Source organism: Lineus longissimus, chromosome 17 (genome assembly GCF_910592395.1).
Source record: "Lineus longissimus chromosome 17, tnLinLong1.2, whole genome shotgun sequence".
Taxonomy (NCBI): Eukaryota; Metazoa; Nemertea; class Pilidiophora; order Heteronemertea; family Lineidae; genus Lineus; species Lineus longissimus.
This window is the reverse complement of record NC_088324.1, coordinates 2,965,027-2,990,374: the sequence shown is the minus strand read 5'-3', so window position 1 is coordinate 2,990,374 and position 25,348 is coordinate 2,965,027. Positions and strand designations below refer to the sequence as shown.

At 44.6% G+C, this 25,348-nt stretch overlaps 2 protein-coding genes across 2 annotated transcripts; one reads left to right on the top strand and one right to left on the bottom strand.

Annotated features, from left to right (window-relative positions):
• Positions 1-8,335: 8,335 nt before the first annotated feature.
• On the bottom strand, positions 8,336-10,044 carry LOC135501725 (uncharacterized). The gene is made up of 2 exons (XM_064793976.1): positions 9,854-10,044; positions 8,336-9,476 (listed from the first exon to the last, which is right to left on the bottom strand). The coding sequence occupies exons 1-2, from the start codon at positions 10,042-10,044 to the stop codon at positions 8,336-8,338; spliced, it is 1,332 nt and encodes a 443-aa protein (XP_064650046.1).
• Positions 10,045-23,964: 13,920 nt separating this feature from the next.
• On the top strand, positions 23,965-24,888 carry LOC135501723 (uncharacterized). Its single transcript, XM_064793975.1, has one exon. It carries the CDS (start codon positions 23,965-23,967, stop codon positions 24,886-24,888), a length of 924 nt encoding a protein of 307 aa, XP_064650045.1.
• The last annotated feature ends 460 nt before the right edge of the window (positions 24,889-25,348 follow it).

Below are 25,348 nucleotides of genomic sequence, written 5' to 3'. Positions count from 1 at the left end.
CCTTGTACCATCAGCTTACACAGGTGTTTACGATGTTTTAGAGAGAGCGTGGGCTATGTTAGCTCCAACAATTGCGCTACCAACTATCTGACTATGGCAAGATGACCAGGTTTTGACATTGGCTTTTGGCTAAAATTAGGAATGGTTTGGAGATAGGAGTTGTTTGGCCATAACGCTTACAGGTTTTACAAGCTTGTCCGATAGTGGTTTCTTGAAGGGTAATTTGATTGTGTACATGAAGTACCTGAGGCTGATGTAGTAGATAACAGTTTAATTTGTTATTTATACAAAGGAATTGTATTACATAAGTGGAGTTATAGCATAGAGGATGGGATAGTTTTACAAATTGGGATGACCCCGTAACATTAGTCATGCCAGATGATAAAAAACAATATTGATGTTTTACCATCAGTTCCAACATTAATTAATTGGGAAATGTGTTACAGCAATGAAATGACTTGTGCTAGGTAAAGTCGTGGTGTTGACATCACTTAAAAGTCACCACCAGCTCTCCAGTGCGCTGAGGTTGTGGCACGACAAACGGGGCACTAAAACGTCAAGGCCAACTTTTTGAGCCATTTAGTAGCTATAAAAGATTCCGACGGTGGATGATTATAATATGACAATATCAGATTTGTCTGAATATATTGGTGGACGTCCTATGGGTGGATGGAAAAGTCCCAAATTTTAAGGACCCAAAACAAAACCCTTTTTCTAGAGCCTCTAAAAGGGTCAATTTCTTGAGTCAAAATTGGACATCTTGAAAAAAGCTTTTAAAGTTGAGATATCTCAATGCGCCAACATGCCAATGACTGCCCAGCTTTATGTTGACTGATGTAAACTTACATACATACATACTTGTATATGACGGAAGGGGTTGTGGAAAACTGAAGACTTTCGTCGGTAGTTGAGGGCTCGGCCTGAAGAGGGTACTGTAAAACCGAACTTAATCTAGACCCACCGATCTAACACCGTTTTGAAATATTCAAGCCAAGCCCCCATAGATATAATGTCATTTTGTCGTTCTATGCCACTCAACAATCAATCGAGATAACCAATGGGGGGGGGGGGGGGGCACCAAGTTGTCTAACATTTCTGATGGTCATGACATCATGTCCTGCCCTTAGCGTTGTTTGTGTCGATTTCACAGCAATGACAGGCAGAGTCTTTCAAACAAAAGACTCTGATTACACTCCAGCGCACCATACCGAAGAACCAATCAGGTATGGAGAGGCCTTGACTTTGATACATGCACATTGTGCTGGGGGCGGTCTTGCCCAGAAAACCGGTGAAGATGAGTGTGTCTAGAGTAAATCACTGCAAAAAAGTACTTACATCACCCTCTGAAAGAAATCCGCCTGACTAATCTTATAAAAACTGACTATTGATTTGTCAATGTCTGACCGCGTCGCATGAATTGCTGAGTGCTGTTTTGAATCTAAAATTTGAATATGATATTCCGGACAGTTGGGCAAGCAACTGGTGAAATTGTAACTGGTAGTTGTCAATTGATTTTTTGAGGTGATCGGACAAACTGGAGAGACGTTGATATTTCTTTCCGTTTCAGCCAACACGCAGAAAAATCTTTAAAAACTCCACCCCTTTGCAAAAATATCAAATATCGAAATTATTTTTTTCATAAAATAATTTCATCATGTCTGTAGACTTGCCACAGCAAATATATTCAGAAATCCCCTCCGAGTATGGACATACAGTTAAAAACATACCCGCGTTTAATTGATAGGTCTGCATCCTCCAGCCTGTGGATATTCAATGGTTGTCCTATCTCATACTCAAATGAAACGCCTCATACCGATCAGGCCGAAGAGTGGATTTTTGTACTTGTATGAATTAAAGTTGATTTCGCACGACTACCGATTCAGCATACTTTTTACATTTTCTCGGGCGGTGAAAATGTACCTTCTCATTTCCTGTTTAAAAGCCATGCGCAGGGCAGCTTGCTAGATTAGGCCTGACGAATATGTGGACTATCGGGCCCCCGCAATGGGGATCCATTCAGAAACATGCGTCTGATGAAGCATCAAATGTGTCGCTGTCATGACCGTTCACGTGTAACCATTGTTTCGCTGAAACAGCGTGTTTTATTGACATTTTTATATTTGAATTTCGCGCCCGATTCGTTTCGCACCTTTCTGTTCATTCCGGTTTGGTCATTGGTTGACCAGCTCTCGCGATACGCGCGTGATTTCTTCAGGTTCACTTTGCGCTAAGTTTTATAGCAAGTCGGACGTTCGGAAAAGTTTTTATCATGGATTATTTTGGTGATGAATATTAGTTACGTGGACTAACAGATGCCAATGTAAGTGTATCTCTATATTGATTAGGCGTTGATTATATTACGGTTTGATTTCAGTGTTGATAGACAATTATTGTTGGTTTTTATTGAGAGAAAATACCACGACAATAAGTGGCCAAAAAATAGTTCATAAATCATTGGTTCTAGTTAGCAAACATTTGTGTGTATAAACAAGTTGTATGTTTATCTTTATGTATTTCGTTGGTGCTAAATGTTCTTTATCATTTATTACAGGTTTCAAATAAAACCACTATATTGAAAGGTATCGTTATCAACTTCTGTGTTCGACCCCTGGCCGGGCACACCAACCATGTAGCGGACAGTCATGGCAGTGCATGAAAATAACCATGCTAGTGGACAGTCTGCCGTCTTATATCACATTTTAGGTCACTTTAGATAACACTTTAAGCCATGTGCTTGCGATCGTATCTGCCTATTCTGGTGTACATGCTACACAACACAGCACATGCAATAATCTTTACAACTTAAGCAGATATGGTAAAAATAAGCGCAATTTGTACCATGAATTAGGCATAGGACTACAAAAACACTGTTTTCTCTCAGAACAGCTGCATGTACACCAATATAAACAACATATGACCGTGTAATAGTCATCATCCAGAAATATCTACCAATAAATCCACGTCGAGTGCCATAGAACAGAAATTATTCGCCGTTGAATCGGCCAGATTTTTATACGCCCGCTCCGGAGCGTATTATGTTATGGCATTCGGTGTCCGTCTGAAATTCTACATCATGTATAGTCACCAAACCTGGTCTGCAGGGCACTAGTATAGGCCCCAAGAAGCCTATTGATTTGGAGGTCAAAATGTCAAAGGTCAAGGTCACGAAGACCTGTTTCCATTTTCCGCTTACCTTTCATTGTCCGCGCGATTACTGAAATTCTATATCATGTATAGTCACTGTTTGCGCACCATCTATATCAACCAAACCTGCTTTGCAGGTCACTAATATGAGCCCAAAAAGCCTATTCATTAAGTTTCGAGTGTGATAACTCATTTTCTTTTTTTTGCATGTACTGGAGTGCATTTCCCCGGTACAATTGCAAACACACTTTTCACCCTGACCAACCACCCTTTACTCCCATGGCGGGCGTATAATGTGCTCGCTCTGCGTAGCTCTTGTTCAAATTTATTATTGTCGTCTGTAGTGGCTTATAAACTCGTGAGGACTCTTCTTGCAATGAACTTCAACGCGTGCTTTACAAACTTCTCTTTAATGGTCAAACACGGTAAACTGAAATACACAAATTGAACCCAAACTCAATGTTATGACATGTATGAAAAGGCTCAGACTGGGTTCCCGAGATGGAGGAAACAAAGAGTGAATAATATTATACAAATAAGTGAAAAAAGGCCTATAAAAACTTACATAACATTTTCCACTTTGTCCTCTATAAACACTACGATATGATTTAAGGATTATGAGACAAGACCACAATTGATTTTTTAAGCAGTTAAATTGTCACTGTTTGACCGCGACGCATCAAAGAATGCGTGGAGTTGTGAAACTGAAATTCGGATATGATATACGGGTTAGTCTTGCGAGTAACTGGTGCGATTTAAATTGGTGATTGACCACGGAAATTTTTTTTTAAATTGACAAGTTTGACACAAGTGGACATTTTTACCTATTTAGGCCATTTTCACTCCAAATTTGAACCACCCCCCTATGGCCAGGTTGTCAAAATTCAAAATTATTTTTTTTACCAAACAATTTATTTATATCTGTAGACTTGCCACAGCAAATATTTTTTCAATACCTCTCCAAATATGTACTTGAGAGTAAAAAACATGCACTCGTCTAATTGATAGGCCTCGACCCTCCAACGTATGAATATTCATTAGTGGTCTTGTCTCTTATGCGTATTGTGCATAAGAAAGGCGGGAAAAGACACGGAAACGGAAACGGAACGGGAGCGCGCATCCGTTCGGAAACAACAACTATCATCACCGGAGAACCCCGTGACGTCACCCAACACTCCCCGTGGCGTTGCAACGTAGCCGAGGAGGGTGACGTCACAGGAAACGTGAAGAAGAAAAAACCCGCGAAAAACCCACATGGCGAAGCGCCGACACCCCCCCCCCCCCCCCCCCCCCCCCAGTGGACTCTATGCAAGAGTCAAACGATACATGTATATTGATAATAATAAAAGGCGCATAGCCATAGTCCAAAAAAACTATCTACGAGATATATACATTGAAATGATTAACATCAGGCGTAGTCCAAAACCTTAAATGGTTAAAATCCTTTCAACAACGTCTTAAAGTCTATAATGTTAATATCGTTAGAAGATTTGTTCTAGTGTCTGTTCGACAAAACGTTCTCTTCAAGCACGGCCACCTTCGCCACCGGACGCGTGAATTCGCTCGTTGCCGTCCTCACCCTGACCGCACGTACTCTTCCGTCATCGCCTGGCAGGATCTGCACTACGCGTGCCATTTCCCACTTTCTGCGAGGCAACTGCTCATCTACCATTATTACGAGATCCCCTTCACCGACATTCTTTTCTTCCCTTCTCCATTTTTGACGGATGGACAAATTGGGTAAGTATTCCTGGAGCTAGCGTTTCTGAATCCGGTCTGCCACTACTTGACTCTGACGCCAACTCCGTCTGCTGTTGATCTCCCTGTCTTCAAAGTGATCATGCGGGAAGGTGTTGTCTGCTCTTCCAAGTAAGAAGTTATTCGGAGTAAGAGGGCTGAAATCATCCGGATCCGAACTTGTGTGTGTAAGAGGGCGACTGTTCAGTACTCCTTCCGCCTCAACGAGAGCTGTGCGTAATACGGATTCATCAACCTTTGATGCGCCGAGGGTTGCGGTTAAAGCTCTCTTTACTGAGCCAACCAGCCTCTCCCAGGCTCCTCCTCAGTGTGGAGCTAGAGGGGGGTTGAAATGCCACGAGATTCATGAAGGCGCTAGGAATCCCCGTATCTTCTTCTGGTCCAGGCTCTTCAAACAACGCTTTAGTTCTTCATCCGCGCCCTTGAAATCTGTGTCGTCAGTTTCTAGAGAGTCTTCTATATCTATGTGTACGGCGCGAGTGCTGAGGCACGTAAAGAGGCATCCCCATCTCTTGATCGATGTGTTGCGCCTGACTTTCACGAGCATTGGTCCGAAGTAGTCTACTCCGGTGTAGTAGAAGGGTCCCGTGGCTGCATCAACCCGGCATCGGGGAAGGTCTGCCATCTTAGGTGTGGTCGGCTTCGTCTTCATGAAACGGCAACATATGCATGTTGCCCTTGCCCGTCTGGCCACTATTCTAGCGCTAATGGGCCAATAGCGTCGTCTCAGTTCTGCTATTAGATGTTCTTGATCACCATGCAATATCCGCCAATGGGCATAGGCAGCGAGTAGTAGCGTTACTGCGTGGTCTTAGGGTAAGATCTGCTGGTGTTTTGCTTCCTCCGGTAGTGCAGCTTTCCGTAATCTCCCTCCAACCCGTAGCGTTCCAGTTGTCTCATCATATGTCGGACCAAGAGGGGCAAGAGGGCTCTTGGCATTTAGAGGTTCGTCTTTTCGAAGGCATTCTAGTTTTGTAGCGTGGACGTCTTGTTGTGTTCTGCGCACTCATAATTGTGTAGCTGTTTCTCATTCCTCTGGCGTAAGGTTCGACTCGTTCATGGGTTCCTTGCCAGGTTTCATTGCTGTGAGGTTGTTGACGGCCCGGTTGATCCATGCTGTTCTCCTGGCAAGCTTCTGCCACGTACAGAAATCAGCTGGATTCATCAACGCTGAGAAATCCCGTTGCGTGTTTTCTGTATACACGTTTCTTGCTGCGTTATCATATGCTGTGATGTTCAAGATGGTAGATTTCTCCCGTTTTGTCTCGGTATCGCCATCAGACAGCTCCGGAATAGGAATATCGTCTACAGTTAACGTGGTCTCATGAAGAAAACCTGGGCCTTGATACCAGATGTGGTCTAACTGAAGCGATGCTGCTTTCAGTCCCCTGGTGCAGTGGTCGGCAGGATTCAGCTCGGAGGCAACGTGATGCCAAACTCCAACGTCTGACTCTTCCAAAATTTCTGTCACCCGATTCGCTACAAAAGGTTTAAATATCCGCGTCTAGTTTCTCAGGTACTGGAGTACAATCATGGAGTCTGTCCAGTGTACAATCTTGATAGGCCCCAAATGCAGTTCTTCTTCTAGCAGCTTCCCAAGACTCACAGCTAGAACAGCTCCTTGTAGCTCAAGTCTAGGAATCAAGATCGTTTTCAGTGGTGCCACATGTGTTTTCGAAGCTGGGAGAGATGTCATGGCTTGACTCCCAACGATGTATCTCAGGTATCCAACAGCTCCAAATCCCTTCTCTGACGCATCGCAGAAGGTGTGCATCTCTGGTTCTCATGATGGCGAGGTAACTTGAAAGAGGCGAGATCCTTCAGCTGCTCCAACCATATCATCCACATTTCTTCCTGCTCCTTTGTCAAAGGTTCGTCCCAATCTAAAACCACTTCTCCAAACTTCCTGGATGAGGAACTTTGCTCTGATCGTGAAGGGTGGGATGTAACCGCATGGGTCGTAGATCGACGATACAAGGCTAACGACTCCTCTTTTGGTCATGACGATTTGTTTTGGCTGACAGATGAACAAGAAGAAGTTTTCCCTAACGTTCCACCTAACTCCCAGAGTCCTCTGTACTGGGGCCTCCTCTTTGTCGAACTCGACATCTTGTATTGCTTTTTCTGAAGCTTCCATCGCTTCCAGTTCCTTGCGCTTGTTTGACGTGCACTTGTGGAGCCGCCATCCTCCTTCCCTCGCCAGCTTTATGACTTCTGTGGCAAAGGTGATGGTTGTAGGTGTACAGTCAATCGACTTATGCAGGTCGTCCATGTAGAAATCTATGGACATTGCGTCAACGACTTCCTGGCTGAACTTATCCTTGTTGTCAATTACCGTTCTTTTAAGGGCTTAGTTTGCACATGCGGGCGAGTCCACTGCTCCAATGATGTGTACATTCTTCTGCCAAACCTCTGGGGGTCCCGTGGCCTCAGGGTCTCTCTTCCACAGAAAGCGTAAGGCATCTGCGTCTTCGCTATTCACTTTCACCTGATGAAACATCGCCTCCACATCGGCCGAAAAGGTGACTTCGTACAGTCGAAACCTCTGCAGGATTCCAAAGAGACTGTTCAGCAAGTTGGGTCTCGTCATGAGGTTGTCGTTGAGGTACGTTCCTCTTGATTTCGCTGCAGCATCGAAGACTATTCTAACCTTTCCTGGTTTGTGCGGATTTGTCACACCAAAGTGTGGCAAGTACCATGTTTTAGGGGACATGGTTGCTGCTTTTTCCTCTGTCAGCTGTCGAGCGTATCTGCTGGTAATGTATGTGTCCATTGTCTTGCAGTAGAGATCTTTGAAATCTGTGTCCTTCTGAAAACGCTTGAGTAGAGAGCCGTAGCGTTTTTCGGCCAGATGTCTGCTTTCAGGCATGCGTGTGAAATCACTCTTCCACAACATCGGAACCTGATAATGTCCGTTTACAAACTGAGTGCCGTTCTGTAGTATCTCCAGCGCACGCCTGTCCTCAAATGAAGTCGGGTATTTGGTGTCGTGGGTGATACCAAATGACACTGTATCCCAGAACTTTTTCAGTTGGTCCTGGAGCGCCTGGTCTTCTGTCTTGATGAAGTTCACCCTGGCTTCTATAGCTTCATTTTCCACGTCTGTCTTTATTGCACCTACGCCCATAATGGTCCATCCATTAAGTCCGCACAGCTAAGGGTTGTTCCTCTTCTCTTCGGCGAACCTCCAGCTGTAGGTGTACCTCTGGGTAGTCGATACCAATCAACATATTGACCTCTGACGTGTCTATGTAGTCTGGTATCCCAAGGTTCTGGCAGTGATCCCAACTGTGGCTAAGTCTCTGTGGCGAGCACTTGAACGTATCAGCTTCCACTGTCCAGGCTTTACGAACGCCAAAAGTTTCTCCCAAACTTGAGTCTTTGGCACGAATCCTCAGATTTACGGTTTGCGAATCTGTGGTGGCCTCAGACCTCATTGTTTACACAACAATTGTCTTCTCTCTCCTTTCAATCCCAGACCTTCAGCCAGCGATTTGTGGATGAGTGTTATCTGGCTTCCCGAGTCCAAAACTGCTACTGTGCGTACGGTTCCCCCGTTGTTTCCTGTGGCGTATATCTCGACCAGTTGAAAGAAGGTTCCCTGGTTGGCCTGCGTGTGGTACATATCTTTGGAAACTCTGTTTTCCTGGAGCTGGGGCTTGTTATCGTGCAGAAGACTGTGATGTTTCCTCCCACATGCATCCTGTCTGCATCTGCTGGTAGATGGGCACATTTTGACTTGGTGCGGCTTGAGGCAGTTGTAGCATAGCTTCAGTGTCTTCACCAACTCGTGTCTAGCTGTTATGTCCTTTGCTATGAACTTACTGCATTTGTACAGCGCGTGATCTTCATGACATAAACCACATGACGGTGATTTCCTGCTCCTACTATCGTCTGACTTCCGACTGCCGTTCCCACCATTTCTTGTCCTGTCGCCGTACGTATCGGAACTTCGTGAATCTTGTCCTCCGTTCGCTACTACGTTCCACACTGTGGACTGTTTCTCACTTCTCTCGACGGATTTATCGTTTGGCTTCTCCTCTTTTCTGTCGTAGGGGATCGCATATGGGTTGGAGTCCATTATTAGACTGTCCTGTAGCCAGTCTCGAAAGTCATGGATAGTTGGCTCACGGCTTTTTGATATCCCACCAACAAACCGATTCCATTGCGTGATCTTGTTATTGGGTAGACGGCGGGCCGCTCTCATCAGTATGTCAGAACCAAGCAGATCCATAGTCTGGTTCAACTTAGTCAGTGTGATGATTGCGTCTCTCACATTTACGAAGAAGTCCCGGAGTGCTTGAACGCTGTGTGCTGGTACCAAGGGGCCACGAGTAACTGCATCCAAATAAGCCCTCGCTACCTTATTGCGATGACCTAACGTGAGTTTCAACTCCAGGAGAGCTTCAGCGTAGCATTTCCCTGAAAATCCGATCCCTTGTACCAATTTCTGGGCGTCTCCTGCAAGATGCGACTGCAAGATATCCATGCGACGTGTGTATGTGAGTCTTGGTTTTTGATGCACCTGATCGTGGAATCTCTCAATGAACTTCGGCCAGGCTTTGGCTGAACCGCTGAAGATAGGAAGTTCCATGACCGGTAAGCCTTTCTCCCTTCGCTTCTCACAAGGTAGGCAATCAATTTGTCTTGGTCTTGCATCCCAGACATCTCACCAGGTAGTTCTGTCTCCACTCCCGGAATCAGCTGATCAATCCACCGTCTATTGTCTGTGCCGCTGTTCTAAACGGGCTCCTCGCTGAACTTTGACTCCGTGTCGGATGTGACTGAGTGTATGGCTGGTTACCATAATAACCGGGCTGTGCCTCCGTATTCTGGACTGACTGTTGCTGAGGATGAGTGACCACGTGCTGCTGGCTTTTAGTAGGTTCTGGTCCGATTCCCGCGAAACCCTGGCTGTTTCGAATATGTCGCAGAGAGGGTGTGGGCCTACCTGCCGATTCTAGTCTCCTCGCCAAGATGCAACTCCTCTGGTGTGGGTTGCGCCTGCTGTCGTAGGTCCTGTTTCTCCGGTACACCACTTCGCCAGTTTTTCACTCGTGCGATACTGTTTGACTTAGGTCCGTCAAGAACGTCGTTGTGGACCGAGTTCTCATCCTCGTGACTGGAAGACCGAGTTCTCATCCCCGTGACTGGAAGTATCAGCCATCTCCCGCATCCTCTTCGCCGTGAGTGCGGCCTTCTCCACCAGGTTCTTTGCCCGAAGCTGAGTTTTCTCCATTTCCGCAGCAGCCTCCTTCTACAGGATTATGGCTGCGCTCTTCGCCTTCTGCAACTCCAACTCGGCCGTCTCGGCCTCCAAGCTAAGTCTCAACACTTCACTGCATCTCGTTTTGCTGACACTTGTCATCCGCGTAATTTGCCTACCTGAGAATCCGGATACCGACGGTACACCGCTCTGAAGCTGGTCCTCTAAATCCGCGATGACTCCTACTGCTACCTCCTGCCTTATCCGGAACCACTCCTGGGCGGCCTCCTCATCCTGCTCAGTGCCCAGATTGAGCTGATATAACTCCTTGGTTTCCTGCAAATTACTCAAAGCCAGTTCAATACTCGCCCGTACCTCCAGAATAAAACGTTTAGAACGTCCGTCGTTTATCCCTTCCTTTCCCTTGTTCTGGATTTTCGTCATGGATCCTGCTTGTCCGGTACGTAGTAACTTTAGCTTCTGCAGCGTCGCTCTCTTGATATTTTCCTGATCCTCCATGATATCAAGAATGTTATTTTAGTTTGTAGTTGCTTATAAATTCGTGAGGGCTCTTCTTGCAATGAACTTCAACGCGTGTTTTACAAACTTCTCTTTATAGGCCATATATCAAGGTTTTTTGCCATTTTCTGCTGTAAGACGATTTCAAAAGTGTACCTAACACTTTATACAATACAGAAAACCAAATGCAATTAGCTCCATCCATTTTGAAGATATAGCCAATTATGTGTTTGACAACTTGATTACCTAATCAGGCCAGCAACTGGCTTGTTAGAGCCAGGCGGCGGGTTCAGCAAAAGTTGTGATGTAGATCAGGTTATCTGTACATGTCATGCAATCATAAAAGCAGGAGGGCCTTAATTAATTATGCACACCTGGAAGTAATGTGTTTCATTCACTATGGTGTATTGTGTGGCTCCGAATTGTGTCAAGGATAGCACAAAGAACAATCGAATGACGGATGGGACCCATTTTCATGAATTTCCAAAGCCAGTTGAACGAGAGAGGAGGAAGCTGTGGATTCGGAAGTGCAAACGTTTGGAGTGTTGGAAGCCTGGGCCTTCGGCCAAACTTTGCAGTGATCACTTTATCGATACGGATTATCACATGAAGCCGGATATCTGCATCCAACTGAATATTAAATGCCACTTGTTAAAAACAGCTGTTCCAACCATGTCAATTGCATTTAATGCCCGAGGCTGCTGAGGTCGGTTGTTATACATAATGTGTAGGCGCTATTGGGGCCTGTGATACCGCATAGTGTATTCTTGTGTTCCAGCCATAGCAAGGTGACAGCGACACAGGTCAACTGGCGATACAACACAGACGAGGCGAAACAATATTGTGCAACATTAGTCTGTTCAAAAATCATACATGTTATGCATCTGCAACCGTCTATCAATGTCTTCTTTGCTATATCGGCAGGTCTGCCATGCAAATTGATCAACCACAAATTCTAATCACTTTCGTCCGAATGATCACTCTCATTATGATCTAGTGATATTAATGGCTCGAACATGTACGGCTCAACGTTTAAATATCCTTCTGTATCGACCAAAACATCCTCAAATTCACTGCTCTCACTCTCTGAACTGTATGCGGAAGCCATCTTGCTTTGTTCTGACTGACCTGATCTACGTCATCAAAAAATCCCTAGCGGCCACATGTGGAACTAATCTAAAGTTGTGTGTGGTGGGAAATTCAAATAGTTTAAAATTGAAAATTGAAATAACTAAATAATGACTTTATTATTAGAATTTTTTTAATGTCTGGGATCTTGTTTTTTTTAACCCTCAACATATTTCATGAGTATCAAGCATGTTTTCAAACCTTGATATATGGCCTTTAATGGTCAAACACGGTTAACTGAAACACAACTTGAACCCAAACTAAATGTTATGACATCCTTACTAAATTCGAGAAAAGTTTGTGTGTTTGTTTGTTTGTTTGTTTGTGCGCTCATATCTCCCATACCGAATGGCTGAGCGACCCCAGATTTTGCATGTAGCATTTAACGGGTCCCGAAAGTGTCCTTACGAAGCCCGATTTTGGAATTTCCAACTAACATCCGATATAACGCCGTTTATTGGTTTTATCTAACGTTATTCAGCTTGCCCGCGCGGCAATTTTACCTTCGCGTCATGCGCGACACGGGCGACGTCACTCCCGACACAGCCTGATTGTGTCACGGCTCCGAAGTCAGGATGGGTCTGCTGACTTCATGACGTCACAATGCGACGATCGAGCCCTGTCACTTCAGTCTAAAGCTAGCCTTTGGCGCGTTCACACAGAGCTTGGTGATCAATTTTTGTTCGATTTCGGAATCAAATTGTGAAAAGAAGGTTTGTATTAAATGTACATGTATATGACGAATGAAAAATACTGATGATAGGCCTACTGCTGGCCGGTGGGCGTGTTTAGTATCGGCCTTTTGTGTACTGTTCAATTGGCCTACTGACATCTCATTTCTCATCGGTCACTTCATGGTCAGAGCAAATGATACCGCCCACCTCATTAGGCCTACTACCCACGAGAGAACATAAAATCAATCACCCGGTGAAAGGCCACTGACTAGGTCAGTGCATGATCTGATAATGACATCAGACCCAGCCACACACCATTTGGGCCTAGCTACTTTGTGTTGAATACAAATAGTTTATTTTGTCTTAGAAGAAAATGCTTAACCCGCCAAAAAGAAAAAAGAGCCTGTCAAGGCACACGCCAGGGAGTAAACGAATGAAGCAGACTCGAACAGTCGTTTATCAATACATCACTTATAGTAAAGTTTGTTTATTATAGTGTCACCCCTAATGAAAGGGCCAGCCAGCTTTTTGGCTTATGAGACACTCTTCACTTCCAAACTATCTCTAATGCCAGGCGCCTGGCCTGAAGGCAGTTTGTACCCTATGTTTAACAAGCTGGCGGCTAACCAACAGGCCGCATCGGAAAGAGGTTACCAGCATGCCTCGAACCTTCAACCTTCCGTTCACGAAGCGGGCGCCTTAACAACTAGGCCATCGAGATCGGTAAATATATAGTACACTGAAACTCTGATGATGTTGGCCACGGATACGGTGGACTAGTGTATGAAAAGGCTCAGACTGGGTTCCCGAGACGGGGGAAACAAAGAGTGAATAATATTATACAAGTGAGTGAAAAAAGGCATATAAAAACTTACATAACATTTTCCACTTTGTCCTCTATAAACACTACGATATGATTTAAGGATTTTGCGTATTGTGCATAAGAAAGGCGGGAAAAGGCACGGAAACGGAAACGGAACGGGAGCGCGCATCCGTTCGGAAACAACAACTATCATCACCGGAGAACCCCGTGACGTCACCCAACACTCCCCGTGGCGTTGCAACGTAGCCGAGGAGGGTGACGTCACAGGAAACGTGAATAAGAAAAAAACCCGCGAAAAACCCACATGGCGAAGCGCCGACATTCTCCCCCCCCCCCCACCTACCGATACCGATTGAGGCGCGGACAGGGCATCGTATCGCTCGTACGAAATTCGGTTTAACACCTTGTGCCTAGCTGCAGATAAGATTGAATGTCGGTGAAGTTGCTGTTCCCGTTGTGCTATTTTTAAAGAAGGCGCACTCTCTGGTTTGACTGGCGTAGTTGAATCCGACACACCTGTCTGTCTGAATACACATCCCAGCGCAGACCGTCCTACTAGGGGTAGTCAGGACCTGGTACTGTTGCACTATTCCAACCGGTACACTTGCAGCAAACCGTCCAGAAGCAGCTGGAAAAAAAATACTGGAAAAAATTAACATGTCGAATATATCAAAATTGAATAAGATTAAGTCATCAACATGTATGAAAAAAAGTGAGTTGTTGCAAGTACATGTATGTCGCGTAATTTGCCATAAAATTGAGTAGCTACAATTATTGTGCCTTAAAGGGCCAAGTTGGTTATAAGATATGTTGGTTTCTCATACGAAATAGCTTCCAGCAGGACCGTTACTTCTCCGAATAGGATCATTGAAACTAAAAATTATTGAACTGCAACCTGAAATGCACACACCATGTCCAAAAAAGTCTCACATGCGCATTACTGGCGAAAAAACGTTATCAGGGATTAGCGTCAGTGTGGTGCTACAGGTGGCGGCGCATGGCGTTAAGCATAGGTATTATCCTCCTGGCTAGGTAAACCCCATGCCCATGAAATAGTTTTAATCAGGTTGAACAAAGGCTGGATGGTTGACGAAGGTATGACAGGGGAACTATATGCATGACATAAGAGTCTTTATTTGGTTATCATTCCAGAGACATAGCTGCGGGATAGGGGCGGGAAAGTGTTCTTGACAATTGTTTTTCTCCATCAACTTACATGCAGCGTCCCCGTAGACTTCCACTTCACAAAGCGATAAGGCATCTGTCATCTGGGTTTGGACCACGACGTAACGTCCAATGCCTTGGCACGGGGCCACTAGTACCTCTGCCGACTGGGCAGATGCATCTTGGTGAAAGCAAACCTCGGCTCCAAAAAAGCCGCTAGGTGGCGCTGTATTGGATAGTTTGACATCAAAATTAGCCAGTCGGTAGCCTGGAAGTGTATTTCGAAACGTACAACCTCTCTATCAAGGACATACAGCGACTTATTCGTAGGACAAAATTCTACAGAAACAGATCATCTGTTAATTAGGAACCTGCACAGCAAAACCTGCCAATGGGGGCCCTGCCGGCAAGTGGACCATGGTTGTAATGAGAAAGCCATTGCCCGGGTCAATGATTATCGAATATTTTATCCCTTAATTACTCTTCATGGGGAAATAGCACCAAAAATGCTGTTTTATTGGTCCTTAATTATATTTTCATGAGTTTTAAGGAGAAAATCGACAAAACTTAATTTTAAATGAAAATGCACTGGAAGTGTACCTTATAGTACTGGTACTGCCATCTGGAGTTTTAGTTCTACAGGTTCCTCATTAGTCAGTCGTTCATCTGGAAGAATGTTTAAGTACAGAACAACTTCTCTATTAAAGATGCCCTCGGAACAGACGAACGATGTTCGGATTAAAGAAGTGAGTTGTAGTGTACACCGGGTAGATTGCATAAAAAATTAAGTATTTTGGATCAAATTCCTTGCTGCTAAAGTAAAGAGGGTTTCCCGAATTTCCTGTCCCTACAGTGAGTCCTGTCCTACGGCAGTTCTATAAGACTTTGCTAGGGAAAACGGTATCTGCTGACTTAATTACTCCCTAGGGCACATTTCCGAGTTCACAAAATAGTGTGTAGACGCTCTTAGCTGGTTCTTGCACCATTGTCTATTACACGTAATATTGGCCGTTCGTTCGAAGTGCGCTGAAGTGCGCTGAAGTGCGCTGAAGCATTCCAAAATCGCTCCTGCTTTGTCAATGCTTCTTGGAGGTTTTCAGTGATTTGTTTGGACTCAGTTTGTGTGCAATGAGTTACGAACTATGTTTCATCGTTCTCGTTCATCGTTCACCATGTGTGTTATACAGTACACAAGGGATCAGCTCTTGGAATTCCAGCACTTCAATGGGCCACTCAACGCCGGATTACAATCCTTGGAACTGGCTATAACTGAATGCGGATCAAAGGGCCGCAGAAGAACGTCAGCAGGCGTGAGGAAACGAAGGCAGGTCAGTTACCAATTACGGACAATACCAATGCAAACCAATATCAACAATCAAATTCCTGTGATGACCACAGACACCCATGCTCACCAAGCTAAAACGTTGACTTAGGATACCGGGTCAACTGGAGTGAACTGGACTAACCTGAAACAGATAAATTTGGACAATGCCAGGAAATCCTTACGCTGTGTTCTCTTAAACGCGCGTTCAGTGAAAAGCAAAGTAACCACCATTCTTGAGCATGCGGATGACTCGGCAACGGACTCACTGCTACTCACCGAAACGTGGCTGCAGTCAACGAACACTGTCAAGGTTAACGAGCTACAGGCGACTGGTAAAGTGTTCAAAGGAATCGGCAGGATCGATCGCATGGGTAGCGGCGTTGGGGGTCTCTTGTCACCCGACATCATGTGTGATGCCAAGGCCAATACTACCAATTTCTCCACATTCGAGCATGTCGAGCTTGTTTTGAAAACGCCTCTGAGGATGAAAGTGTTTGTTGTCTATCGCCCGCCAGTGAAGTCAGTTGTGACTCCGTTCCTCGAGGAATTTGCTGATTTCCTTGACAGCTTTGTTTCGTATCCTGGAAAACTCCTTATCGGCGGTGATTTCAACTTTCACATGGACAATCTGGAGGATTCGTCCACCATCCGTTTCAATGACTTACTTCGCTCATTCGATCTCGTGCAACGCGTCACTGGGCCCACGCATAAAAAGGGACATACATTAGACCTACTTATCACTCGATCAGCGGACTCTTTTGTCAGTAACGTGGAAGTCGTGAACCATCTTATTTCCGACCATTACAGTATCAACTTGGATGTCCGTCTGGATAAGCCCGAAACAGGCCGTAAAGCGGAACACACAACTAGGGACTACCGCTCAATGGACCGAACAACTTTCTTTACTCAGCTTGATGAGAAACTGCAGTCTGTCGATACTGCAAGTGACACAGACTCAATGTTCTGTCAGTATAATGGTGCTGTAAGGACTCTTCTAAACGAGCACGCACTGATAATTTCCCGACAACGTAAACCTAGGACCCGCGCACCGTGGTACACGGCTGAAGTTCATCAACTTCGGCGGGAACGCCGTCGTACTGAACGAGCATGGAGGAAGTCAGGCCTAGTTGTGCACAAGGAAATCTTCATTCAGGCGAGAGACTGTGTAAATCGCTGTGTCGAGAAAGCCAAGGCCACGTACTATAAAGATCGCCTGCAGAGTGGAGACAAGAACGTGATATTCAGGGTACTCAAGCACCTGCTCAACACGTCTGGGTGCTCGCTACCCGACCACGACAGTGAGAAGCAGATCTGCAATGACTTTGTTAACTTCTTCACTTACACCATTTTGTCTAAAACTTGAATTTTATACTCCAACCAGATCACTATGGTCTTCAGACTCCCTGAAGCTGGCAGTACCACGCACTAGGCATACCATTGGAGATCGTTCCTTCTCAGTTGCAGCCCCAAGGCTCTGGAACGATCTCTCTCTGGCAATAAAATCTGCCAGCTCGCTGCCAGCTTTCAGGAAGAGTCTGAAGACCCACCTTTTCAAATCATTTTATAATATGTATTAATAACTTTTACGTAACGTTTTTAAGTAATGTATCTAGGCCTATTTATTTTTATCTCTGTGAGGCGCCGCGATATATACATGAGCGGCGCCATACAAATATCGTTTTATTATTATTATTATTATTCAACCGGCACAGTATTTAAGAATCGCTACTGAAATTAGTAGGAGGTTTTTTCCGAATTCTTATTAACGGTTTCTCTAACTTTTTCCTGATTTATCCGACCAAATCCGACATAGTCCGACTTTCCCCTGAAAGTCAGATTTAGGAATGACGTGTGTCCAAAAATAGGGCGTTTATGATCAAAATCCATTGATGAATACGTTAATGATGTACGAGCTAAACATTCACATAGTCCCTAAATCAGTCAGCTAATTCGAATTCTCATTATGGGTCACTCAGAGTGTTTGATTCACACCTCATTAACCCCATTCAACATAGGCCTTTGATCTTTATTGTCCTATTTTGGGAAGCCCTGGTATTTTTCATTTTTTTTTAAATCCGACCTTTCAGGGAAAGGTCGGACAATGTTGGACTTTTGTCGGATAATTCAGGAAAAGTTACAGAAACCATTAAGAATTCGGTAAAGACTTCCTACTAGTCTGCGTAAGTATGGATTTCTCTCTCATTTATTCTTGGTGTGAGATATTACAGTCTTCAATTGCAGTGCAGATGTTATGAACATTCACTCACTAATTGTCAATCGGTTGACGATTATGACTGTCCTGACTGACACCTCCGTGCCCAGGTCAACAGACCACCAGGGGTTCACGTTATTGTCCGTGTGGCTGCATGACCCTAAGTAGTGGCTTGGATTTCTATTCCCATCTACAGCACGATTTGGCCCGGCACCGCACCAAATTGAACTCTGCGTGGCAGGCCCACCGCGCGCCAAGTTAGCACCTGAAAAGAATAATACAATACAAGTTTTGTTCGACGTGTGACTGTGGAAAATAAAACATATGTTCTGCCCCACGGTGAATATTTCCAGATTAATTCTAAAATAACTCATATGAAAGCAAGTTTTTTTGCGTCCTTTCGAATATCTTATCACTTTATTCAGAGGCGAAGATTGCACCACGACAGAATCCCGTCGCAGATAAAAAAAAATCGTTTAAAATCAGGTCCACCAGCAGTGGCCGATCAGCGCAACCCGTGGGTCTAATGGTATCAGTGTTAGGATTCGGACAATCAGCAAGGCACTCTCCACTATGGTCAAAATGCAGCGCTAGCAGACGAGAACAACAAATCCGATAACACAGGCAGATTCAACTGCGAATATGTCCTGTTCTATGACACTCGACGTGGATATGTGCAATATGTGCTGTGTTGTGTAGCATTCAGATGTGTTGTTGTCGTCTGCTAGCGCTATGGTAACTATAGTGGACAGTGCCTTGCTGACACCGTCCGAATCCCACGTTGGGTAGTAGGCTACGACTTGGTGAAGATTGTCGATTCCCTTGATGCAAATACATTATTTATCATACGGTTGAATAGAGTGTAATTGTCTTTTGTGTGGTTTGATTTCTTTAAGCTTTCGTTATGTTTGTGCATTATGTATGTGCGTTTGACAATAGTAGGTAATGCCATGCTTAATGTTCGTTTCTTTCTATATAAATACATGTATTGGGTAAGTACTGCATACAAACATAATGATACTTCTTTTTTTCTTCTTCTCCGAACTCGTGTTGTTGTTCATTATAGTAACATCAATCTGTTTACTTTATCTATAGAGTGGTTTCACGTGACGTCATCCCCTGCCAAAAGAAAGCTAGCCCAAAATGACCAAAACAGCATTTGATTCAATTCAGTCATGCACGTCAAATCATTGTTCTGCCCTCCCACATGACTGACCGTTAAAACACTCTATTATGCATGTAAATAAAAAAGCCATGTATAACCATAGTCTTTCAAACAAACAGTCGGGTCTCGGTAAGTTTCCTTCGATCCCACAGCTCTCTCGGGAAATTAACTGGAAACCATCATGAAGTAATTCTTAATTCGGCTACAAACTGAGCTGAGGTGCAAAACAAGGATGGCACGACCAAAATTCAACGAAAAATATTTACTCCGACATGAGGTACACATATGATTTATCTGGTTACAAATACACACAATATTGTATTATATTGATGAGAACGATCTAAGAATTTATATTAGGAAAATGCGATTGCCAAATACTGTATAACAATAATCAAACCACAATCAAGCTGCATGCACTCTCATCTGTTTACAATTTTTTATAAAAAATCGATAATCAGGTTGTAATTAATCGCAAAATACACTGCAAATTGTTTCTCATGAGGTGGCTCAAATATTGACGTACACATCATAAATGTTTGTAAGGTTTCAGCCAAATTGCGTGTTCAACGATATCGGAACGGAATACCTCACACCAATTTGCACTTATGTGTGCCAAAACAAACTCATCGATTGGAAAATGAGCCGTTTTCTAACATATTTGATGTTCAACATATTTGATGTTGAAACATATGAAACCATATGTTCCCTTGGTCAGACCAAAAGCGATACGGGGCCGAGGTTTTGGCCAACATTTTAGCTCCACCGGATAAGTTTTGGTAAGACATTCAACACCGACAGGGAGGTATCAATTTGAAATGCTTTCTGTAGCAACCATTGGACTCACAAACCTTTCTACAGTTTCAACCCCTGCTCATCATTTTTTCGTGCATGCTATCTAGCTGACCCCAAGTACCACATAATGTAAACAAGAGCTATCCCTTTTCTTGGAGACAAGCACACAAAGTAATACCTATTTTTTCCTACAATTTGTATCAATCGAAATCTAAGGCATCATGTGAAATTCTAGAGGCAAAACATGTCTTTTACTGTAAGCGCATCGTGTCGTACTTTTAACTCGAGACGAAAATATTCTTTATATGATATACTGATGTTTATTAACACCGTAAAAGACTGAAAATATACAAGATGAAAGTATCCTCAGTACAATTATATCTAAGACTACTTCTTAGTTGAAACAGAAATAAACAGATATATGTATATGAACTATTGAAAACACAAGTGGTGTCAGTATAAGAAACATGATGACTCAGTTGAAGAAGCTGAACAAGCAGTCAAAACTGCCCGAAGAGAAGCAGATGAGAAGGCCAGGCGGCTGGAAATAGATGCTGAAATTGCACGAAAACGTCGTGAAATAGAGCAACAGAAAACAGCGAAGAAACTAAGAATTGAAGAAGCCAAACTTAGGGTCTTTGAAGAGGAAGAGAGAGAATATAGAGGGAGCAAAGCCAGAAGCAGACAGAGTCTGAAGATAAATAACACAGTAAATTTCAGGAAAGAACAGAGTGAGAGAAGAGCAGACACAAGCTTGTCAAAGAATGGTAAGTATGTAGGCGTACCATCAGTGTCACAGTCCAAAATAGAGACTGCATTTCAGTTTCAGGAGCAAAAGGTTCCCGAAATTCCCACACCACAGAATGAAGACAGAAAGTATTCCAAGAGTTAACGACAGGCTGACGACGTCTTCTTCCATGAACCCCACCGCTCCTGTATAGCACCCGCCAGCAACTGGGAATGACATAATGATGTTTGCTGAAGCCCTTGCAGCCTCTGTTACGTTAAGTCGCTTACCAGTCCCGGAGCCACAAGTCTTCAACGGGGATGCCTTATTATACCCAGATAGGAAAGCTTTATTTTCAGCTTTGATAGAGAGTAGAGGTATTCCAGGTCAGGAAAGAATACATTACTTAAAGAAGTATGTCGGTGGCCCTGCCAAGGAAGCTGTAAACGGGTATTTTCTCCTTAATACAGAAAATGCATTTGAGAAAGCCAAGAGACACTTGAACATCGATGTGGCAACCCGTTTATGATCACTGAAGCGTTTCGAGGCAATCTGTCTTCACTTTTCCAGCGTAACGAAGGTGGGCGCCTTACCAGGTCATCCTGTTCAAAGTGTCTCCTTGTACCTCGCTCAAAATCAAAGTACGGGGATCGCAGTTTCTCCGTGGCTACCCCTTATCTCTGGAATCGACTCCCCAAAGCAATTACATCTGCTGAGACCCTCACCCAATTCAAATCCCTTCTTTAAAACACACTTGTTCAATCTTCACTTCAAAAAATAGAGGAGGTAGGGCTTTGAGCAGGGTGACCTGGAAAGACGCTTTACAAATTCTATCTTTATTTTATTTAGTTATTTATAAATTAGATGCCTGGCCAAAGATTGGTCCTAAGGACAGCAAGGGTCTCAGACAGTTTGCTGATTTTCTTCAACAATGTCAAACATCTATGGCAGACATAAGAGGACTTGAGGTTCTAAATGATTGTCGAGAAAACAGAAGACTCCTGCAAAAACTTCCCGACTGGCTTGCTGGGAGATGGGGCCGTGTAGTTGCAAGATTGAAGGGCCCGACCGACTCGTTCCCACGCTTTAGTGAATTTGTGAAGTTTGTCAAGGATGAGGCAACCATTGCTTGTGACCCTATCACCTCTCTCACTTCCCTGCGAGGCAACTCCGAGAAAGAACGAGACAAGCCGACCAGAAGCGCTGGGGCGATAACTTTCACAACAGGTGGGCGAGAGGAAGGCCCTGGGAAGGCAAAGTGTGCCTTTTGCAGAAGAGATAATCATCAGGTTCAAGAATGCAAGACACTGGCAGGAAAACCCCTCATGGAGAGGCAAGAATTTGTCAAGAGCAAGGAACTCTGTTTTGGTTGCCTAGGCCACGGCCACCAGGCAAAATTTTGCAAGCAGAGGAGTGTGTGCAAAGCATGCAAGGGCAAACACCCTACCAGCCTCCATGAAGAAAGAAACTTTAAAAAGCCGAGTTCAACTCCAACCAAAGAAGGTACAACTAAGAAATCTCCTAACCCATGTACAACTGAGGCGACAGGAGCAAGAAATGTTTGTGGACTTTCAAGTAACAACATAGATTCCATGTCATCCATGGTAGATCCAGTGTGTATTGCCGACCGGTCTTCCCCAGATGAGGAGCATCTGGTTTATGCTCTTTTGGATTCACAATCTGACACGACGTTTGTCCTTGGTGACACAGCAGACTCCCTTTACAAAAGCCAAGAAGTGGTTCGCTGACACTCTACCCCAGTGGAGTTAAAGCTGACCACGATGACGTCAAAGGACAAAACAATTCCCTGCAGAAAGTGTCGGGGTCTTGTTGTAAGGGGATATGAATCCAGCATTAGGATAAACCTACCTCCTACGTATTCCCAGGACTTCATCCCAATGGAAAGATCCCACATTCCGACCAGAGAAACCGCCTGACGGTGGTCTCACATGGGAGAGATTCAGGAGAGAATCCCGCCACTGTTCGACTGCGAGGTTGGTCTATTGATCGGCTACAACTGCCTACAGGCGTTAGCGCCAAGGCGAGCCATCACAGGTAAGGGATTCGAACCCTTCGCAATTCAGACTGATTTGGGATGGAGCATTGTGGGTGGTGTCACCCCGAGAGAGGATTCAGGAGATGCCATAGGTCTGACCTGCCTCACTGTTTCAAGAAAAGTTCCAACAAACCTTCAAACACCCATTGGCTTACTCTCAGAAGCACATTTTGTTCTCAGGACAAATGTCAAAGAAGGAAAATTGAAAGCCGAAGAAATAAGAGACATTTTGGAGTCAGACTTCCATGAGAAGAAGGTTGATGGGAAGAAAGTTTCACAAGAAGATATTCGATTCTTAGACATCCTAAACTCAGCGACGCACCAATCAGAGGATGGTTACGTAACGATGTCCCTGCCATTCAAGAAGGACAAGCCAAATCTTCCTGACAACAAGTCGTTGGCCAAAATCCGTCTTGAACACATCCGCAGGAAGTTTATGAAGGATTCCAAATATTTCAAGGATTACCAAACATTCATGGAAGACATCATTTTGAAGGTGGAGGTCGAAAAAGTTCCAAATATTCAAGACAATGACGTTTTACTTAAAAGTGGTATATCCCACACCATGGGGTGTACCACCCAAAGAAGCCAGAGAAGATACGAATTGTCTTCGACTGTGCAGCAAAATTCCGTGGCACGAGTCTCAATGATTATCTGCTCCAAGGCCCTGACCAAATGAACACTCTCCTTGGGGTTTTGTACCGCTTCCGGAAAGGACGCATCGCTGCCATGTGCGATATTGAGCGGATGATTCATTCCTTCAAAGTTCGCCAAGAGGATAGAAATTATCTCCATTTCTTGTGGTGGGAAGGAGGAAACCTCAACACAGAACCGTCAGAGTATCGGATGAATGTACACCTATTTGATGCTGCATCATCACCAGGCTGCGCCATATATGGCATAAAGTACATCGCCAATATTTACCAAGACATCGGACTTGAGGCTTCCAAGTTCATATCGCAAGATTTCTATATGGACGATGGCCTGGCAAGCTTTGAAGAGACAACAGCTGCCATCAAATTGGTTGATCAGGCAAGACAGATCTGCGCCAAGGGTAAGCTCAGGCTGCACAAGTTCACGTCTAACAGCCGGGAAGTGCTGGATTCCATCCCTGTTTGGGAACGAGCAAAATACCTGATGAAACTTGACCTAACATTATATCCATTGCCCATTGAGTGAGCCCTAGGAATCCAGTGGAGTGCTGAATCCGATGCCTTTCAGTTCAGAATCGCAATTCAAGATCAACCCCTTACACGTCGTGGGATCTTGTCAATGGTTTCATCTGTATTCGACCCCCTGGGATTTCTGGCGCCACTCATTCTGCGAGGAAAAATGATCCTCCAGCAACTTTGCAGAAACAACACCGACTGGCACCAGCCACTACCCGATGAACTAAGACCACAGTGGGAGGACTGGAGGCAGGACCTTCACAACCTCAGCAACCTCAATATCCAAAGATGCTACAAGCCCCCTGAATTTGGTACTGTCAAGTTTGCTGAGCTACATCACTTTTCAGACGCATCCCTCTCAGGATACGGACAGTGCTCATATTTGAGGCAAGTAGACATGCAGGGCCAGGTTTACTGCTCCTTTGTGATGGCGAAAGCTCGTGTAGCCCCACTTAAAACGGTTACAATAACTAGGTTAGAGCTGCAGGCTGCAGTGGTGTCAGTGAACCATGAACTGGCCAACTCTGGGCTGAAGAACATTTTTTGGACATACTCCAAGGTTGTCCTCAGATATATAAAAAATGAAGCCCGTAGGTTTCACATCTTTGTGGCAAATAGAATCCAGCGGATCCATGAATCATCAAGCCCAGACCAATGGAGGTATGTGTCGACAAACGAGAATCCGGCAGATTTTGCTTCCAGAGGCTTAAAAGCCAATGAGCTGACGACCTCCAATTGGTTCCAAGGACCACCATTTCTGTGGAAAGAAGATATCCCTGGTGAAAGTACCAGTTCACTGCTCATCACATCAGACGACCCGAAAGTCAAAAGGGTCCAGGTCTTGGCCACTGGAGCGATAGAGAAAACTGCCCTCCAAGATAAATTCACCAAGTACTCTGATTGGTCTAGACTGCAGTCCGCGGTCTCTGTACTCCTAAAGTGCTGTGCAAGGAAATCTCTGGAAGCTGAGATTAAACCCCCACACGCTCGCGACGGAGCGACAAGAACAATCATATGCATGGTCTAAAGAGACTCTTTTAGAGACGACATTGAAGACATTGAGTAAGACGGAAGGCTTAAGAAAGGCAGCAAATTATCCAACTTGGACCCCTTCTTAGATAAAGAGGGCCTCCTGCGAGTAGGCGGCAGAATGAGACGATCATCCTGCCCTCAAGAGATAAAGCATCCCCTGATCCTGCCAAAGAGAAGTCATGTCACACTACTGATCATCAGAGATAGCCATGACAAGATAGCACACCAAGGGCGTGGGATGACAATGAATCAGCTCAAATCACAAGGAATCTGGATTATTGGCTGCAGCGCAGCAGTTTCCTACTACCTTTTCAAATGTGTGACTTGCAAACGGAGGAAGAGCTCAATCTCAGAAAATGGCTGATCTACCAGAAGACGGACTAGAACCTTCACCGCCATTCACCCATTGTGGTGTCGATTGCTTCGGGCCATTTCTCGTCAAGGAGCGCACTAAG

Excerpts from the sequence above, each read along its gene's own strand:
- LOC135501725 (XM_064793976.1), bottom strand. The coding sequence starts at position 10,044 with ATGAGAACTCGGTCTTCCAGTCACGAGGATGAGAACTCGGTCCACAAC. Across the intron at positions 9,477-9,853 it reads GAGGAGACTAGAATCGGCAG|CGGTTCAGCCAAAGCCTGGC; the intron begins GTAGGCCCACAC and ends TCCTATCTTCAG.
- LOC135501723 (XM_064793975.1), top strand. The coding sequence starts at position 23,965 with ATGGTTTCATCTGTATTCGACCCCCTGGGATTTCTGGCGCCACTCATT.